The 16,612-nt window shown below is 46.9% G+C and overlaps 1 protein-coding gene across 1 annotated transcript; it reads left to right on the forward strand.

The window, feature by feature from the left end:
• The first annotated feature begins 13,019 nt into the window (after window positions 1-13,019).
• LOC141785307 (neurexophilin-2-like) lies at window positions 13,020-16,040 on the forward strand. The gene is made up of 2 exons (XM_074663531.1): window positions 13,020-13,207; window positions 14,156-16,040. Exons 1-2 carry the CDS (start codon window positions 13,109-13,111, stop codon window positions 14,885-14,887), a joined length of 831 nt encoding a protein of 276 aa, XP_074519632.1. The 5' UTR covers window positions 13,020-13,108; the 3' UTR covers window positions 14,888-16,040.
• Window positions 16,041-16,612: the final 572 nt, after the last annotated feature.

Below are 16,612 nucleotides of genomic sequence, written 5' to 3' on the forward strand. Positions count from 1 at the left end.
CCTAGAAGTTTCAGAGCCCTCGGGCTACGTTTTGTGGAGTTACGGCCAGTTTAATGAGAGGCTAAATACAGGCCCAATTTCCTGAGAGAAACTGCCCGCACAAAACGCTGATTTTCCGAAAACTGGACCCCGAACCCGGTTCTGAGAAAACCCACTGGGGACGCTCCTAGGGACCTGACGGACGCACCCTAGAAGTTTCAGAGCCCTCGGGCTACGTTTTGTGGAGTTACGGCCAGTTTAATGAGAGGCTAAATACAGGCCCAATTTCCTGAGAGAAACTGCCCGCACAAAACGCTGATTTTCCGAAAACTGGACCCCGAACCCGGTTCTGAGAAAACCCACTGGGGACGCTCCTAGGGACCTGACGGACGCACCCTAGAAGTTTCAGAGCCCTCGGGCTACGTTTTGTGGAGTTACGGCCAGTTTAATGAGAGGCTAAATACAGGCCCAATTTCCTGAGAGAAACTGCCCGCACAAAACGCTGATTTTCCGAAAACTGGACCCCGAACCCGGTTCTGAGAAAACCCACTGGGGACGCTCCTAGGGACCTGACGGACGCACCCTAGAAGTTTCAGAGCCCTCGGGCTACGTTTTGTGGAGTTACGGCCAGTTTAATGAGAGGCTAAATACAGGCCCAATTTCCTGAGAGAAACTGCCCGCACAAAACGCTGATTTTCCGAAAACTGGACCCCGAACCCGGTTCTGAGAAAACCCACTGGGGACGCTCCTAGGGACCTGACGGACGCACCCTAGAAGTTTCAGAGCCCTCGGGCTACGTTTTGTGGAGTTACGGCCAGTTTAATGAGAGGCTAAATACAGGCCCAATTTCCTGAGAGAAACTGCCCGCACAAAACGCTGATTTTCCGAAAACTGGACCCCGAACCCGGTTCTGAGAAAACCCACTGGGGACGCTCCTAGGGACCTGACGGACGCACCCTAGAAGTTTCAGAGCCCTCGGGCTACGTTTTGTGGAGTTACGGCCAGTTTAATGAGAGGCTAAATACAGGCCCAATTTCCTGAGAGAAACTGCCCGCACAAAACGCTGATTTTCCGAAAACTGGACCCCGAACCCGGTTCTGAGAAAACCCACTGGGGACGCTCCTAGGGACCTGACGGACGCACCCTAGAAGTTTCAGAGCCCTCGGGCTACGTTTTGTGGAGTTACGGCCAGTTTAATGAGAGGCTAAATACAGGCCCAATTTCCTGAGAGAAACTGCCCGCACAAAACGCTGATTTTCCGAAAACTGGACCCCGAACCCGGTTCTGAGAAAACCCACTGGGGACGCTCCTAGGGACCTGACGGACGCACCCTAGAAGTTTCAGAGCCCTCGGGCTACGTTTTGTGGAGTTACGGCCAGTTTAATGAGAGGCTAAATACAGGCCCAATTTCCTGAGAGAAACTGCCCGCACAAAACGCTGATTTTCCGAAAACTGGACCCCGAACCCGGTTCTGAGAAAACCCACTGGGGACGCTCCTAGGGACCTGACGGACGCACCCTAGAAGTTTCAGAGCCCTCGGGCTACGTTTTGTGGAGTTACGGCCAGTTTAATGAGAGGCTAAATACAGGCCCAATTTCCTGAGAGAAACTGCCCGCACAAAACGCTGATTTTCCGAAAACTGGACCCCGAACCCGGTTCTGAGAAAACCCACTGGGGACGCTCCTAGGGACCTGACGGACGCACCCTAGAAGTTTCAGAGCCCTCGGGCTACGTTTTGTGGAGTTACGGCCAGTTTAATGAGAGGCTAAATACAGGCCCAATTTCCTGAGAGAAACTGCCCGCACAAAACGCTGATTTTCCGAAAACTGGACCCCGAACCCGGTTCTGAGAAAACCCACTGGGGACGCTCCTAGGGACCTGACGGACGCACCCTAGAAGTTTCAGAGCCCTCGGGCTACGTTTTGTGGAGTTACGGCCAGTTTAATGAGAGGCTAAATACAGGCCCAATTTCCTGAGAGAAACTGCCCGCACAAAACGCTGATTTTCCGAAAACTGGACCCCGAACCCGGTTCTGAGAAAACCCACTGGGGACGCTCCTAGGGACCTGACGGACGCACCCTAGAAGTTTCAGAGCCCTCGGGCTACGTTTTGTGGAGTTACGGCCAGTTTAATGAGAGGCTAAATACAGGCCCAATTTCCTGAGAGAAACTGCCCGCACAAAACGCTGATTTTCCGAAAACTGGACCCCGAACCCGGTTCTGAGAAAACCCACTGGGGACGCTCCTAGGGACCTGACGGACGCACCCTAGAAGTTTCAGAGCCCTCGGGCTACGTTTTGTGGAGTTACGGCCAGTTTAATGAGAGGCTAAATACAGGCCCAATTTCCTGAGAGAAACTGCCCGCACAAAACGCTGATTTTCCGAAAACTGGACCCCGAACCCGGTTCTGAGAAAACCCACTGGGGACGCTCCTAGGGACCTGACGGACGCACCCTAGAAGTTTCAGAGCCCTCGGGCTACGTTTTGTGGAGTTACGGCCAGTTTAATGAGAGGCTAAATACAGGCCCAATTTCCTGAGAGAAACTGCCCGCACAAAACGCTGATTTTCCGAAAACTGGACCCCGAACCCGGTTCTGAGAAAACCCACTGGGGACGCTCCTAGGGACCTGACGGACGCACCCTAGAAGTTTCAGAGCCCTCGGGCTACGTTTTGTGGAGTTACGGCCAGTTTAATGAGAGGCTAAATACAGGCCCAATTTCCTGAGAGAAACTGCCCGCACAAAACGCTGATTTTCCGAAAACTGGACCCCGAACCCGGTTCTGAGAAAACCCACTGGGGACGCTCCTAGGGACCTGACGGACGCACCCTAGAAGTTTCAGAGCCCTCGGGCTACGTTTTGTGGAGTTACGGCCAGTTTAATGAGAGGCTAAATACAGGCCCAATTTCCTGAGAGAAACTGCCCGCACAAAACGCTGATTTTCCGAAAACTGGACCCCGAACCCGGTTCTGAGAAAACCCACTGGGGACGCTCCTAGGGACCTGACGGACGCACCCTAGAAGTTTCAGAGCCCTCGGGCTACGTTTTGTGGAGTTACGGCCAGTTTAATGAGAGGCTAAATACAGGCCCAATTTCCTGAGAGAAACTGCCCGCACAAAACGCTGATTTTCCGAAAACTGGACCCCGAACCCGGTTCTGAGAAAACCCACTGGGGACGCTCCTAGGGACCTGACGGACGCACCCTAGAAGTTTCAGAGCCCTCGGGCTACGTTTTGTGGAGTTACGGCCAGTTTAATGAGAGGCTAAATACAGGCCCAATTTCCTGAGAGAAACTGCCCGCACAAAACGCTGATTTTCCGAAAACTGGACCCCGAACCCGGTTCTGAGAAAACCCACTGGGGACGCTCCTAGGGACCTGACGGACGCACCCTAGAAGTTTCAGAGCCCTCGGGCTACGTTTTGTGGAGTTACGGCCAGTTTAATGAGAGGCTAAATACAGGCCCAATTTCCTGAGAGAAACTGCCCGCACAAAACGCTGATTTTCCGAAAACTGGACCCCGAACCCGGTTCTGAGAAAACCCACTGGGGACGCTCCTAGGGACCTGACGGACGCACCCTAGAAGTTTCAGAGCCCTCGGGCTACGTTTTGTGGAGTTACGGCCAGTTTAATGAGAGGCTAAATACAGGCCCAATTTCCTGAGAGAAACTGCCCGCACAAAACGCTGATTTTCCGAAAACTGGACCCCGAACCCGGTTCTGAGAAAACCCACTGGGGACGCTCCTAGGGACCTGACGGACGCACCCTAGAAGTTTCAGAGCCCTCGGGCTACGTTTTGTGGAGTTACGGCCAGTTTAATGAGAGGCTAAATACAGGCCCAATTTCCTGAGAGAAACTGCCCGCACAAAACGCTGATTTTCCGAAAACTGGACCCCGAACCCGGTTCTGAGAAAACCCACTGGGGACGCTCCTAGGGACCTGACGGACGCACCCTAGAAGTTTCAGAGCCCTCGGGCTACGTTTTGTGGAGTTACGGCCAGTTTAATGAGAGGCTAAATACAGGCCCAATTTCCTGAGAGAAACTGCCCGCACAAAACGCTGATTTTCCGAAAACTGGACCCCGAACCCGGTTCTGAGAAAACCCACTGGGGACGCTCCTAGGGACCTGACGGACGCACCCTAGAAGTTTCAGAGCCCTCGGGCTACGTTTTGTGGAGTTACGGCCAGTTTAATGAGAGGCTAAATACAGGCCCAATTTCCTGAGAGAAACTGCCCGCACAAAACGCTGATTTTCCGAAAACTGGACCCCGAACCCGGTTCTGAGAAAACCCACTGGGGACGCTCCTAGGGACCTGACGGACGCACCCTAGAAGTTTCAGAGCCCTCGAGCTACGTTTTGTGGAGTTACGGCCAGTTTAATGAGAGGCTAAATACAGGCCCAATTTCCTGAGAGAAACTGCCCGCACAAAACGCTGATTTTCCGAAAACTGGACCCCGAACCCGGTTCTGAGAAAACCCACTGGGGACGCTCCTAGGGACCTGACGGACGCACCCTAGAAGTTTCAGAGCCCTCGGGCTACGTTTTGTGGAGTTACGGCCAGTTTAATGAGAGGCTAAATACAGGCCCAATTTCCTGAGAGAAACTGCCCGCACAAAATGCTGATTTTCCGAAAACTGGACCCCGAACCCGGTTCTGAGAAAACCCACTGGGGACGCTCCTAGGGACCTGACGGACGCACCCTAGAAGTTTCAGAGCCCTCGGGCTACGTTTTGTGGAGTTACGGCCAGTTTAATGAGAGGCTAAATACAGGCCCAATTTCCTGAGAGAAACTGCCCGCACAAAACGCTGATTTTCCGAAAACTGGACCCCGAACCCGGTTCTGAGAAAACCCACTGGGGACGCTCCTAGGGACCTGACGGACGCACCCTAGAAGTTTCAGAGCCCTCGGGCTACGTTTTGTGGAGTTACGGCCAGTTTAATGAGAGGCTAAATACAGGCCCAATTTCCTGAGAGAAACTGCCCGCACAAAACGCTGATTTTCCGAAAACTGGACCCCGAACCCGGTTCTGAGAAAACCCACTGGGGACGCTCCTAGGGACCTGACGGACGCACCCTAGAAGTTTCAGAGCCCTCGAGCTACGTTTTGTGGAGTTACGGCCAGTTTAATGAGAGGCTAAATACAGGCCCAATTTCCTGAGAGAAACTGCCCGCACAAAACGCTGATTTTCCGAAAACTGGACCCCGAACCCGGTTCTGAGAAAACCCACTGGGGACGCTCCTAGGGACCTGACGGACGCACCCTAGAAGTTTCAGAGCCCTCGGGCTACGTTTTGTGGAGTTACGGCCAGTTTAATGAGAGGCTAAATACAGGCCCAATTTCCTGAGAGAAACTGCCCGCACAAAATGCTGATTTTCCGAAAACTGGACCCCGAACCCGGTTCTGAGAAAACCCACTGGGGACGCTCCTAGGGACCTGACGGACGCACCCTAGAAGTTTCAGAGCCCTCGGGCTACGTTTTGTGGAGTTACGGCCAGTTTAATGAGAGGCTAAATACAGGCCCAATTTCCTGAGAGAAACTGCCCGCACAAAACGCTGATTTTCCGAAAACTGGACCCCGAACCCGGTTCTGAGAAAACCCACTGGGGACGCTCCTAGGGACCTGACGGACGCACCCTAGAAGTTTCAGAGCCCTCGGGCTACGTTTTGTGGAGTTACGGCCAGTTTAATGAGAGGCTAAATACAGGCCCAATTTCCTGAGAGAAACTGCCCGCACAAAACGCTGATTTTCCGAAAACTGGACCCCGAACCCGGTTCTGAGAAAACCCACTGGGGACGCTCCTAGGGACCTGACGGACGCACCCTAGAAGTTTCAGAGCCCTCGGGCTACGTTTTGTGGAGTTACGGCCAGTTTAATGAGAGGCTAAATACAGGCCCAATTTCCTGAGAGAAACTGCCCGCACAAAACGCTGATTTTCCGAAAACTGGACCCCGAACCCGGTTCTGAGAAAACCCACTGGGGACGCTCCTAGGGACCTGACGGACGCACCCTAGAAGTTTCAGAGCCCTCGGGCTACGTTTTGTGGAGTTACGGCCAGTTTAATGAGAGGCTAAATACAGGCCCAATTTCCTGAGAGAAACTGCCCGCACAAAATGCTGATTTTCCGAAAACTGGACCCCGAACCCGGTTCTGAGAAAACCCACTGGGGACGCTCCTAGGGACCTGACGGACGCACCCTAGAAGTTTCAGAGCCCTCGGGCTACGTTTTGTGGAGTTACGGCCAGTTTAATGAGAGGCTAAATACAGGCCCAATTTCCTGAGAGAAACTGCCCGCACAAAACGCTGATTTTCCGAAAACTGGACCCCGAACCCGGTTCTGAGAAAACCCACTGGGGACGCTCCTAGGGACCTGACGGACGCACCCTAGAAGTTTCAGAGCCCTCGAGCTACGTTTTGTGGAGTTACGGCCAGTTTAATGAGAGGCTAAATACAGGCCCAATTTTCTGAGAGAAACTGCCCGCACAAAACGCTGATTTTCCGAAAACTGGACCCCGAACCCGGTTCTGAGAAAACCCACTGGGGACGCTCCTAGGGACCTGACGGACGCACCCTAGAAGTTTCAGAGCCCTCGGGCTACGTTTTGTGGAGTTACGGCCAGTTTAATGAGAGGCTAAATACAGGCCCAATTTCCTGAGAGAAACTGCCCGCACAAAACGCTGATTTTCCGAAAACTGGACCCCGAACCCGGTTCTGAGAAAACCCACTGGGGACGCTCCTAGGGACCTGACGGACGCACCCTAGAAGTTTCAGAGCCCTCGGGCTACGTTTTGTGGAGTTACGGCCAGTTTAATGAGAGGCTAAATACAGGCCCAATTTCCTGAGAGAAACTGCCCGCACAAAACGCTGATTTTCCGAAAACTGGACCCCGAACCCGGTTCTGAGAAAACCCACTGGGGACGCTCCTAGGGACCTGACGGACGCACCCTAGAAGTTTCAGAGCCCTCGGGCTACGTTTTGTGGAGTTACGGCCAGTTTAATGAGAGGCTAAATACAGGCCCAATTTCCTGAGAGAAACTGCCCGCACAAAACGCTGATTTTCCGAAAACTGGACCCCGAACCCGGTTCTGAGAAAACCCACTGGGGACGCTCCTAGGGACCTGACGGACGCACCCTAGAAGTTTCAGAGCCCTCGGGCTACGTTTTGTGGAGTTACGGCCAGTTTAATGAGAGGCTAAATACAGGCCCAATTTCCTGAGAGAAACTGCCCGCACAAAACGCTGATTTTCCGAAAACTGGACCCCGAACCTGGTTCTGAGAAAACCCACTGGGGACGCTCCTAGGGACCTGACGGACGCACCCTAGAAGTTTCAGAGCCCTCGGGCTACGTTTTGTGGAGTTACGGCCAGTTTAATGAGAGGCTAAATACAGGCCCAATTTCCTGAGAGAAACTGCCCGCACAAAACGCTGATTTTCCGAAAACTGGACCCCGAACCCGGTTCTGAGAAAACCCACTGGGGACGCTCCTAGGGACCTGACGGACGCACCCTAGAAGTTTCAGAGCCCTCGGGCTACGTTTTGTGGAGTTACGGCCAGTTTAATGAGAGGCTAAATACAGGCCCAATTTCCTGAGAGAAACTGCCCGCACAAAACGCTGATTTTCCGAAAACTGGACCCCGAACCCGGTTCTGAGATAACCCACTGGGGACGCTCCTAGGGACCTGACGGACGCACCCTAGAAGTTTCAGAGCCCTCGGGCTACGTTTTGTGGAGTTACGGCCAGTTTAATGAGAGGCTAAATACAGGCCCAATTTCCTGAGAGTAACTGCCCGCACAAAACGCTGATTTTCCGAAAACTGGACCCCGAACCAGGTTCTGAGAAAACCCACTGGGGACGCTCCTAGGGACCTGACGGACGCACCCTCGAAGTTTCAGAGCCCTCGGGCTACGTTTTGTGGAGTTACGGCCAGTTTAATGAGAGGCTAAATACAGGCCCAATTTCCTGAGAGAAACTGCCCGCACAAAACGCTGATTTTCCGAAAACTGGACCCCGAACCCGGTTCTGAGAAAACCCACTGGGGACGCTCCTAGGGACCTGACGGACGCACCCTAGAAGTTTCAGAGCCCTCGGGCTACGTTTTGTGGAGTTACGGCCAGTTTAATGAGAGGCTAAATACAGGCCCAATTTCCTGAGAGAAACTGCCCGCACAAAACGCTGATTTTCCGAAAACTGGACCCCGAACCCGGTTCTGAGAAAACCCACTGGGGACGCTCCTAGGGACCTGACGGACGCACCCTAGAAGTTTCAGAGCCCTCGGGCTACGTTTTGTGGAGTTACGGCCAGTTTAATGAGAGGCTAAATACAGGCCCAATTTCCTGAGAGAAACTGCCCGCACAAAACGCTGATTTTCCGAAAACTGGACCCCGAACCCGGTTCTGAGAAAACCCACTGGGGACGCTCCTAGGGACCTGACGGACGCACCCTAGAAGTTTCAGAGCCCTCGGGCTACGTTTTGTGGAGTTACGGCCAGTTTAATGAGAGGCTAAATACAGGCCCAATTTCCTGAGAGAAACTGCCCGCACAAAACGCTGATTTTCCGAAAACTGGACCCCGAACCCGGTTCTGAGAAAACCCACTGGGGACGCTCCTAGGGACCTGACGGACGCACCCTCGAAGTTTCAGAGCCCTCGGGCTACGTTTTGTGGAGTTACGGCCAGTTTAATGAGAGGCTAAATAAAGGCCTTATTTCACAAGAAAAAAAACCCTGTACAAAAACTGTGATTTTCCTTGAATTGTGTCGTAAAACGGTGCTAGCTCTGCTGCTGAGCCACAGCTGGCTACGGGGCTCTCGCTGCTGAGTGCATCTGTCTGCGCGTGCTGCGTGCCAGATACAAACAAACGCAGGTAGTCTGCCAGGACGAAGAGACACGATGAGAACTAGAGCCTTATTTAGTTGTGTTTTTATGTGAAATTTACACGCTGAAAATAATCTAAATAATATAATAACAATAATTTTTTTGATGGGAGTACGTTTATTTGTGTTTTTGGTCACGTTAAAAATGGCCTCGTGTGAATGCATCGGAAACCGGCAGAGGAGCAGGGAGGGGGTGTTTGGTGCGAGCGCTCTGGGCTTCTGCTGCACAAAAACATTGGTGAAGGGGTAATTTCTGCCCTAAAACTTTTGATAGGACCCAACTTGTTCCATCCCGGAGTATCACTTTAATGGATAAACGCCTAACTGTAGCTGTGAGTGAGTGAGGAGAAAAGAGAAGATTTAGTTGGCAGATTGTGAAGAGAAATAGCGGAAAGTAATGGAGAAGACTGTGTGGTTGCTGGATTACTTGAAACTCAGTTTTTTTTTTTTAAAAATGTATATCTTAATTTTTTCTTAATTGTTTGAAGTTGTGTTAGGTGTTGCAGTGTTCAGGCACATTATAAATTTGTAATCCCACAGAACTATCAATATACTAACCTTCCATGTCACATGATTCTGGCTATTGTTTTTATTTCTTTGTTTGATTGTTTATTGCCACGTGTGGTCCCATGGTCCTAGTGAAGGCCCAGTGGCTGGGGCCACGGTTCGCCACTGATGTACAGTATTCAAGGAAAGATACTAAAGCCATTCTCAGTAAAGTATAAACTCCAAACAGTCGTGATTTGAGCATGTATTTCTGCATCATCTTCCTGTGGGCTCAGGCATGTGGTTTCCTGTAGAGTTTAGGAGTGACATTTGATTTTCTGTGAGGATCTCTCAACAGAGGATGTATGTTAAATAATAGCATGTACAGATTAGCTTCATTGTGACCTGTATTTGATTTCTTTTGAATGAGTTCTGTTTCTTTCTGTCGTTCCCACATTGACTTTAAATCCTGCAAATGCCACATTATGCTGCAGGATTAACTTTCCTAAAGCACACTGTCAGGGGAGCAGAACTGTTACTGGAGGAGAAAGGGACTGATCAAACAATGAGTGCAACATAAAGAGGGTGTGTTCCATCATCTTGGACAAATGAGTAGACTGGAACACCATGTAACCCGCCTAATGAGATTACACACATGCATTCTTCTTTTTAGCTGACTAGTGTGAAATATGATCTGTGAAGTAAACGCCACATAACTCACCTGTGCTGTTAGAAATTCACCTCAGCGTCTATTTATTGGGCCATGTGGTTCGGGACACATCTCCCCTCTTTGAAGTCTTTTTACTGTCCTCTGACACCAGAAAAATTACATGTTGTGGGCGTTTGGAAAGTGTTGTTATGTCTTCTGTAGTTCTCCTCCAGTAATGTTGAGGACATGTTGACTGACAATGATGAATTGTGCCCCTCCTGCAAAAGACTCAGCCTTACTGGTCTCTGAATCAAGCCTGACAAAAGAGGTTCAACACAAAAGAAAGAAACCTGACCTGACAGTGTCTTTCATGTCAAATGGGAACCATCCTGTATTTATGGCTGGGATTGTGGGTTAAGCTACATTTTCATGTAGTGTGCAGACACCATTATGAAAGGATACAGGAGTGTTTTCAAAGCCTTTTAGTATTTCTAGAAGCCTTTAATACCTGCATGATGTTGGTCTTACAGATCATAGAAAGTTTACTCAAGAGTCCATCAGACCCTTGTAATCTGGAGACCACATTTTAAGATTCTTTCTCCTCATCTTAATAAACACAGATTAAATATTTTGTTTCAATTTATTTACATTATGAGAAGCAAAATAAGGGGGAGAAAGTCAACAATGGACATTTCAAGACAAAATCCTGAAGTATATTCAATGTTATGGTGCCCTCTAGTGCTTGATAGACAAATAACTGCAACTTGAACATATCGGTTTAAAGTCAGTACCACCAATGCTGTTGCATCAGAGTGTATCCCTGGCTCTTGTATTTGTTTGGTTATCATCATTTCCTTGGCGTCAAGACAAGTGCAGGATGGAAAATATAATTTCACTGAATTAGATCTTAACAAAGACTAAACTTTTTTCAACAGTGTTATCAATCAGATGGGGAATTTCCAGACTTTTCTATATGGATCAAGCTGATATGATTTTCAGTGTGTCTATGGCATCGTTGAAACAAATAACTGTTGTTGTGGGGTTTTGAGCAGTGACAGCCAAACAAGCCTTACATCCTGGAAATAAATCAAAGGTACTGTGAGGGATCTTAAAATAGGGGATTTAAAATGAAACCATCAAAGTCAAGCATGTTTTTTTCCTAAATTCTATTTTTTCAGAACGTGGTAGGTTAGGGTGAGATTTACAGTGACAACCCCTGGTTCATCCATCGACTGATCGCTTAGATAGATATGTCAAGGGCTTGCACGGGCTGGCGCTTATTGTCAATAACCTTGTCCCCCTTTGGAAATGGATAGTACGGGGGGGATCTCAGGATAGTGAGCAGTGGCTTGAAGTTTTGATTCCAAGTTGAAGTGGGGAAAATTTGGTTGAAAAAGTGTTTGGGCAAGGCTTTTAAAATGTAGGGTTAGGATAAGGTTAAGGCTTGGGGGTAGGTGAGGTTTGGGAAAAAAGTGTTTGGGCTAGGTTTTTAAGGCTAAATTTTTTGGGTTAGGGTTAGGTAAAGGTGTGGGGGTATGGCTTGATTCAGGAAAAAGTGTTTGGGCTTGTTTTTTTAGGTTAAACTTTGGGTAATGATAAGGTTTGGATATGGGGTTAGGGTTAGGAAAAAGTACTTGGGTTAGGGTTTTGAGGCTAAATTGAGTGTAAGGCTTAGGTTTGGGTGTGGGGGTAGGCTTAGTGTTAGGAAAAAGTGTTTGGGTTAGGTTATTGAGGCTAAATTAAGGGTTAGGCACAGATTTAGATAAAGGGTTAAGCTTGGTTTAGGAAAAAGTGTTTGGGCTAAGTTTTTAAGGCTAAAATTGTGCTCTACATTGGTCCAGCGCTACATTGTTTTGAAAGTTAAATTTCAGAACACGTCCCCAATAGTATACTATTTTTTCAGTATGTGGTAGGGTTGGTTCAGAGTTTCCTGATCAAAAACAACCCAACATTTAGCATCAAGGAGTAAGTTGATAAAGCCTTCTATATTTTTCTTTCTTTCTTTTTTTTTTTTAACTTGCTGACTTTGTTGAAACTAGAGCTGGACTAGCCAAAAAAAAAGAAAGAAAGAAAAAGGACAGAGGAGGAGAAGAAAGCTAAACAGGAGAGTGATAGAGCGTGGGCTAAAACACGAGTCAAACTGTTGGTGATAATGTTCATTCCAACCCACATGCAGCAGATATTCTGCAATGATCCGTTCAATCCCCTGTGCACCTCGCAGCTATTTAAATAAGTTTGATTTTTGTTGTTAAAAACTCAGAATGCTTGTTGCATGTTGTGTACAATTTACACTGCACTGATGCACTGATGTGAGTTACAGTGCTGACTTTAAAAAGTGACGTGTGATGTTTGACCTCATGATGAGATTTCTTTGCTGTGGTGGTTTGCCCCCTGCTGGCCATAAGAAGAACTACTGGCAGCTCAACTCAGCTCTTTGATTCAGTTGTTTTGAGCACTGCACTTCTTACTTTTTCTCTATGTTTGTTTGACATGATTGACATGTTTGAAGATAGAAATTTGATTTGACAAGTTAGTTTTACCTCATACTGTTTCATAAAATACTGTCTCTTTTAAAATTGTTTTACTTATTGTCATCTAAAAAGAAAAAAAATCAAATCATTTTGCCAAAAAAGTGAAACATAATTTTGCTGTGTATATGCTTTTTAAGGAGGTAGTCATAATGTGGCTTTTGACTTGGTGGTTGCCTATGTTTTGGTGTTTGGCCAGAAGATGGCAGTATCAGTGTATTGTACCATTCTGCCTCCGTCAAACCATAAATAAAATTATCCTTACTTTAAAAAAAGTGTCGATTTAATGATGTTTCTTCAGACAGAAAATTCAAGATGCTTTTTACTGAGTGAAAAGAGCCGTGATAAAGTGTGTTATCAGACGTATGTGTTTGGTGGGATGGGTTGGTGAGTGGGTGGGTGGGTGTAAAGGAGAGTGGAAAAGTGGAAGAGTGAGAGAGGACAGACGTAGCTCAACTGTTAAAAATCTGGAGCCTTGAGGAAGCCATGCAGTGAGTGTGTGAGAGGACGCTGCGGGCAGTTTCCTGCGTGGTCTCTGAGGTCATTTGATGTGGATGGACTTCCCCAAATGAAATCAGCCGCAGACAACTTCATGAGATGAGGGTGGATGGATCCTCAGACTGGAATTTTTTCACAATGGAGATTTCTGCCAGGCAGAGCTTTGTTTGGATACTTCTGGAGGGAGCATTTTGTTTGGTAAGTGACAAAACTAAAGCCACTCGAAAGTTAAACAAGATTATGTAATGCATTTATTATCTAAAAGTTTTAAGTTATATGACCTAAAATTTCACAACTTTCGCAATCAAAAAAGTAATGTAGTGTAGAAATATTGTTTTTCCCACTATTTTTTTTTCACAAGTGGTTTTGCAAACCAATAACCCGGAATGCATGACAATGACATTGTGCATGTCATATCATCCTTCATAGCATTTTTATGCAGTGGGTTCATGTAGGCAATGTCATGTGCTGGATGACTCTAATTCAAGTGCAGTGCAAAATGCCAAAGTCTTATCAAGTGTTTTTTTTTATTTATCTTATTTTGAGTAAAAATTGTCTATTATACTTGATATGAGCCACATTCAAGGGATTAGTCAAGAAAAAAATCTTGTTTCAAGTTAGCTAAAGTCGAAAATGAGGTCTGAATTGCTTGGAATAAGTAAAAAAAAAATCTGCCAAATGAACAAGAAAAATGCTCGAAAATTTGCTTAAAAATAGAATAATGTCTTAATACAAGTAACTTTTTCTTGTTTCATTGGCAGATTTTTTTAAACTTGTTACAGGAATTTCAGACCTCATTTTAGTCTTTGAATGACTTGAAATGAGACATTTTCCTGAACTGGTCAGGTGAATGAGGTTCATATTGAGATTAAAGAGAGATTTTTACTGAAAATAAGACAAAAACACTTGATAAGATTTCATTTTTTTCCAGTGTAAAATGTCCCCATGGTGGAAGTGACATTAGCCAATTCCCAAAGCAAAGCCTTTCACACTGTTTTTGATGCTACATTAAGATTTTCAACTCATTTGTGCAACATATAAGTAGGTTTATCACAAAGAAGTGAGTCATTTTCATTAATTATTGCTTCAGTAATCTGCACCTTGTTGAACTTAATCCCCAAATTTCTATTCAAAATTTCTTTTCAGTTGGTTCTTGGTGAACCCCACAGCAATCTCCCCTCCAGCAGTCGAGTTTCACCTGCCCTCTACAGAGATGAACATCCACTTTCACAGAAAAACTGGGCCCCTAAAACAAGGAATTTGAATCAGGGCTCTAAACTACCCATGATGCCTCCGCCAAAACAAAGACTCCTGGAAATACTCGAAGGAAACCTCCAGCCATACTCCAGCCCATCCTTAAAAATAAAGCTCCGTCCTGTTATGAGAGTCCACGGTTCTTCTAAATTCTCCAGTAAGTTCAGTTGGGGGGATTTCTACGCAAACATCAAAACTGTCAAACTCAATTTGCTGATAATGGGAAAGATCGTGGACCACGGGAATGGTTCTCTTGGAGTTTACTTCCGTCACAACTCCACAGGTGTTGGGAACGTGTCTGTCAGTCTCGTCCCACCCATGAAGGAGCTGGAGTTTGATCTGGAGCGCCAAAGTGTGGTCAACCCCAAAGACTCAAAGACATTCAACTGCAGGGTGGACTACGAGAAAACTGAGCGCAATAAAAAGGTGATGCCGTGCAACTATGACCCGTCCAAAATGTGTGCTCAGGAACAGGTACAGAGCCACGTCACCTGGATGTGCTCCAAACCCTTCCAAGTCATCTGCATCTACCTGTCTTTTTACAGTACAGACTACAGACTGGTTCAAAAAGTCTGTCCAGACTATAACTACCAGGGTCCACAAACGTACCTGCCCAAAGGTTAACTCGAGGTCAAGCTGCTAATAACAGTTTAAAAAAATCCAGTCTGATAGACTCTTGTGGATGTTTGGAAAGGAAAAACAAATTGAGGATAAAAAAAAAACTATGCCTTTCAGTTTACTTTTCCTATGAGCGTACGCTTTAGTGCAATATTGTGCTTGTTGTAGTCTACAGGAGACAGAGATAGAGCCAAGGCTGAAGTGTAAAATGTGCCATTATCAGTTATTGTATTTTTTTTCTCAGTGTTAATAGATTTGATGGTTGATTTCATGACAAGAAATACAAATATAACAGAAAGATATATAGTTTACTGTGAGACATTCTTCTTTTTTTTCCCCCTTGTCTGCATTATCTTGACAGCTGAGCACTGTGTCTTGTGGCAGCGTTGGAAAGACTAATGCATTTTTTTTTCTAGCAGAGAGAGATATGTGAATATGATTCACTGCTATGGTGACCATCACCAGCCCTCCCTGTAGGCTACTCCATCATACAAAACTTTATTTAACCCCTGATGTGAGCTGAAGGGGAGGGCCTTGCCACACCACCGTGTGAAAGAAGGGGAAACAGGGACAGACAGGACAAGACAAGACAAGACAACTGGGAGAAGAACAAACAGGTATTGTAGTTAGTTTAAGATAGTAGTCCAAGTGCTGTGCTGATCTAAATCCATACTGGAAGTAAAGGCTGTGAGAAACCAGAGACACTCGAGATGTGTAGTCTTGATAAAAAAGGGGGGTGGACCCTTAGTGGTGAGATATGGAGGAGACATAGGATGTGAGAAGATGTGTATGACTGCCCAACTCAGCATGTTCTGACGGGACCAATCGCTTCTTTACATTTAGTCTCAACAGGAGCTCGAGTGTCTATACACACATGCGTGTCAGGTGGTCACTAAATACCTAATTCGCCGCCCATACCCAGGGAGACCGCCAGGAGACCACCAGGGCACCCGAGACCCACCACACGCCCCCCAGAGTCGCAGGATCCAAATATAGCCCCGGGACCCAAGGGGGCACCAACCCGACCTATCAAGGGTGCCAGGGAAAAACACCAGGGCAATTAGGGCAGCACCCCCCCTGCAGACAGCACACACCCCCACCCACCACCCGTTCACTCGGCCCCAAACCACCCCCACCCCGAGGCCCCCAGCCCCCCGGGAGACAGACATTCTTCTTTTTGGATGCAGATTGTAAGAATATGTAAGCTCATGTTCCATTTTGCTTTCCAGACCACTGATGATTTAACAAATTCAATAATAAAATGGTTTGTTTATCTAATGATCCCACATACTTGATTTCATGCAGCTAGATTATGTCAAGTTTTTATGTATCGTCATAATCGAATCGCTCTGTTGCTTTCGACATCACAGACATGCTGTACTTGTGTTTTTGTCAGGGGTTAATCACTTGTTTCTTATAGTTGGGCTTTAAACCATCTCAAGTCTGACATCATCAAGCACTTATGCTGAGTTCAACTCTTATCTGTTATCTTTTCTGCTTTTCTATTTGGGGGACACTGGAGTTAAACCCAGTTGTCGCTGCTTTCAAAAAACAAGTGTTATTTTGTATAAATCACTTATTTCATGTAATTAAACCATAACTCAAGGGTTTTCCCCCATTTCTTTCAAAATACAATATTTTATGCAGTCTTCTGTCACCATTAGTTTCTTTATGAAGAACTGAAAATATGCTTGTTAAAAGGAAAGTTATAACAATAATATTGTATAAAAG

Source organism: Halichoeres trimaculatus, unplaced genomic scaffold (assembly GCF_033239565.1).
Source record: "Halichoeres trimaculatus isolate MK-OKI-2021-1 unplaced genomic scaffold, fHalTri1.1 fHalTri1_scaffold_23, whole genome shotgun sequence".
Taxonomy (NCBI): domain Eukaryota; kingdom Metazoa; phylum Chordata; class Actinopteri; order Labriformes; family Labridae; genus Halichoeres; species Halichoeres trimaculatus.

Coding starts and splice junctions, on each gene's coding strand:
- LOC141785307 (XM_074663531.1), top strand. CDS start 13,109: ATGAGGGTGGATGGATCCTCAGACTGGAATTTTTTCACAATGGAGATT. Junction 13,208..14,155: donor TGGAGGGAGCATTTTGTTTG/GTAAGTGACAAA, acceptor ATTTCTTTTCAG/TTGGTTCTTGGTGAACCCCA.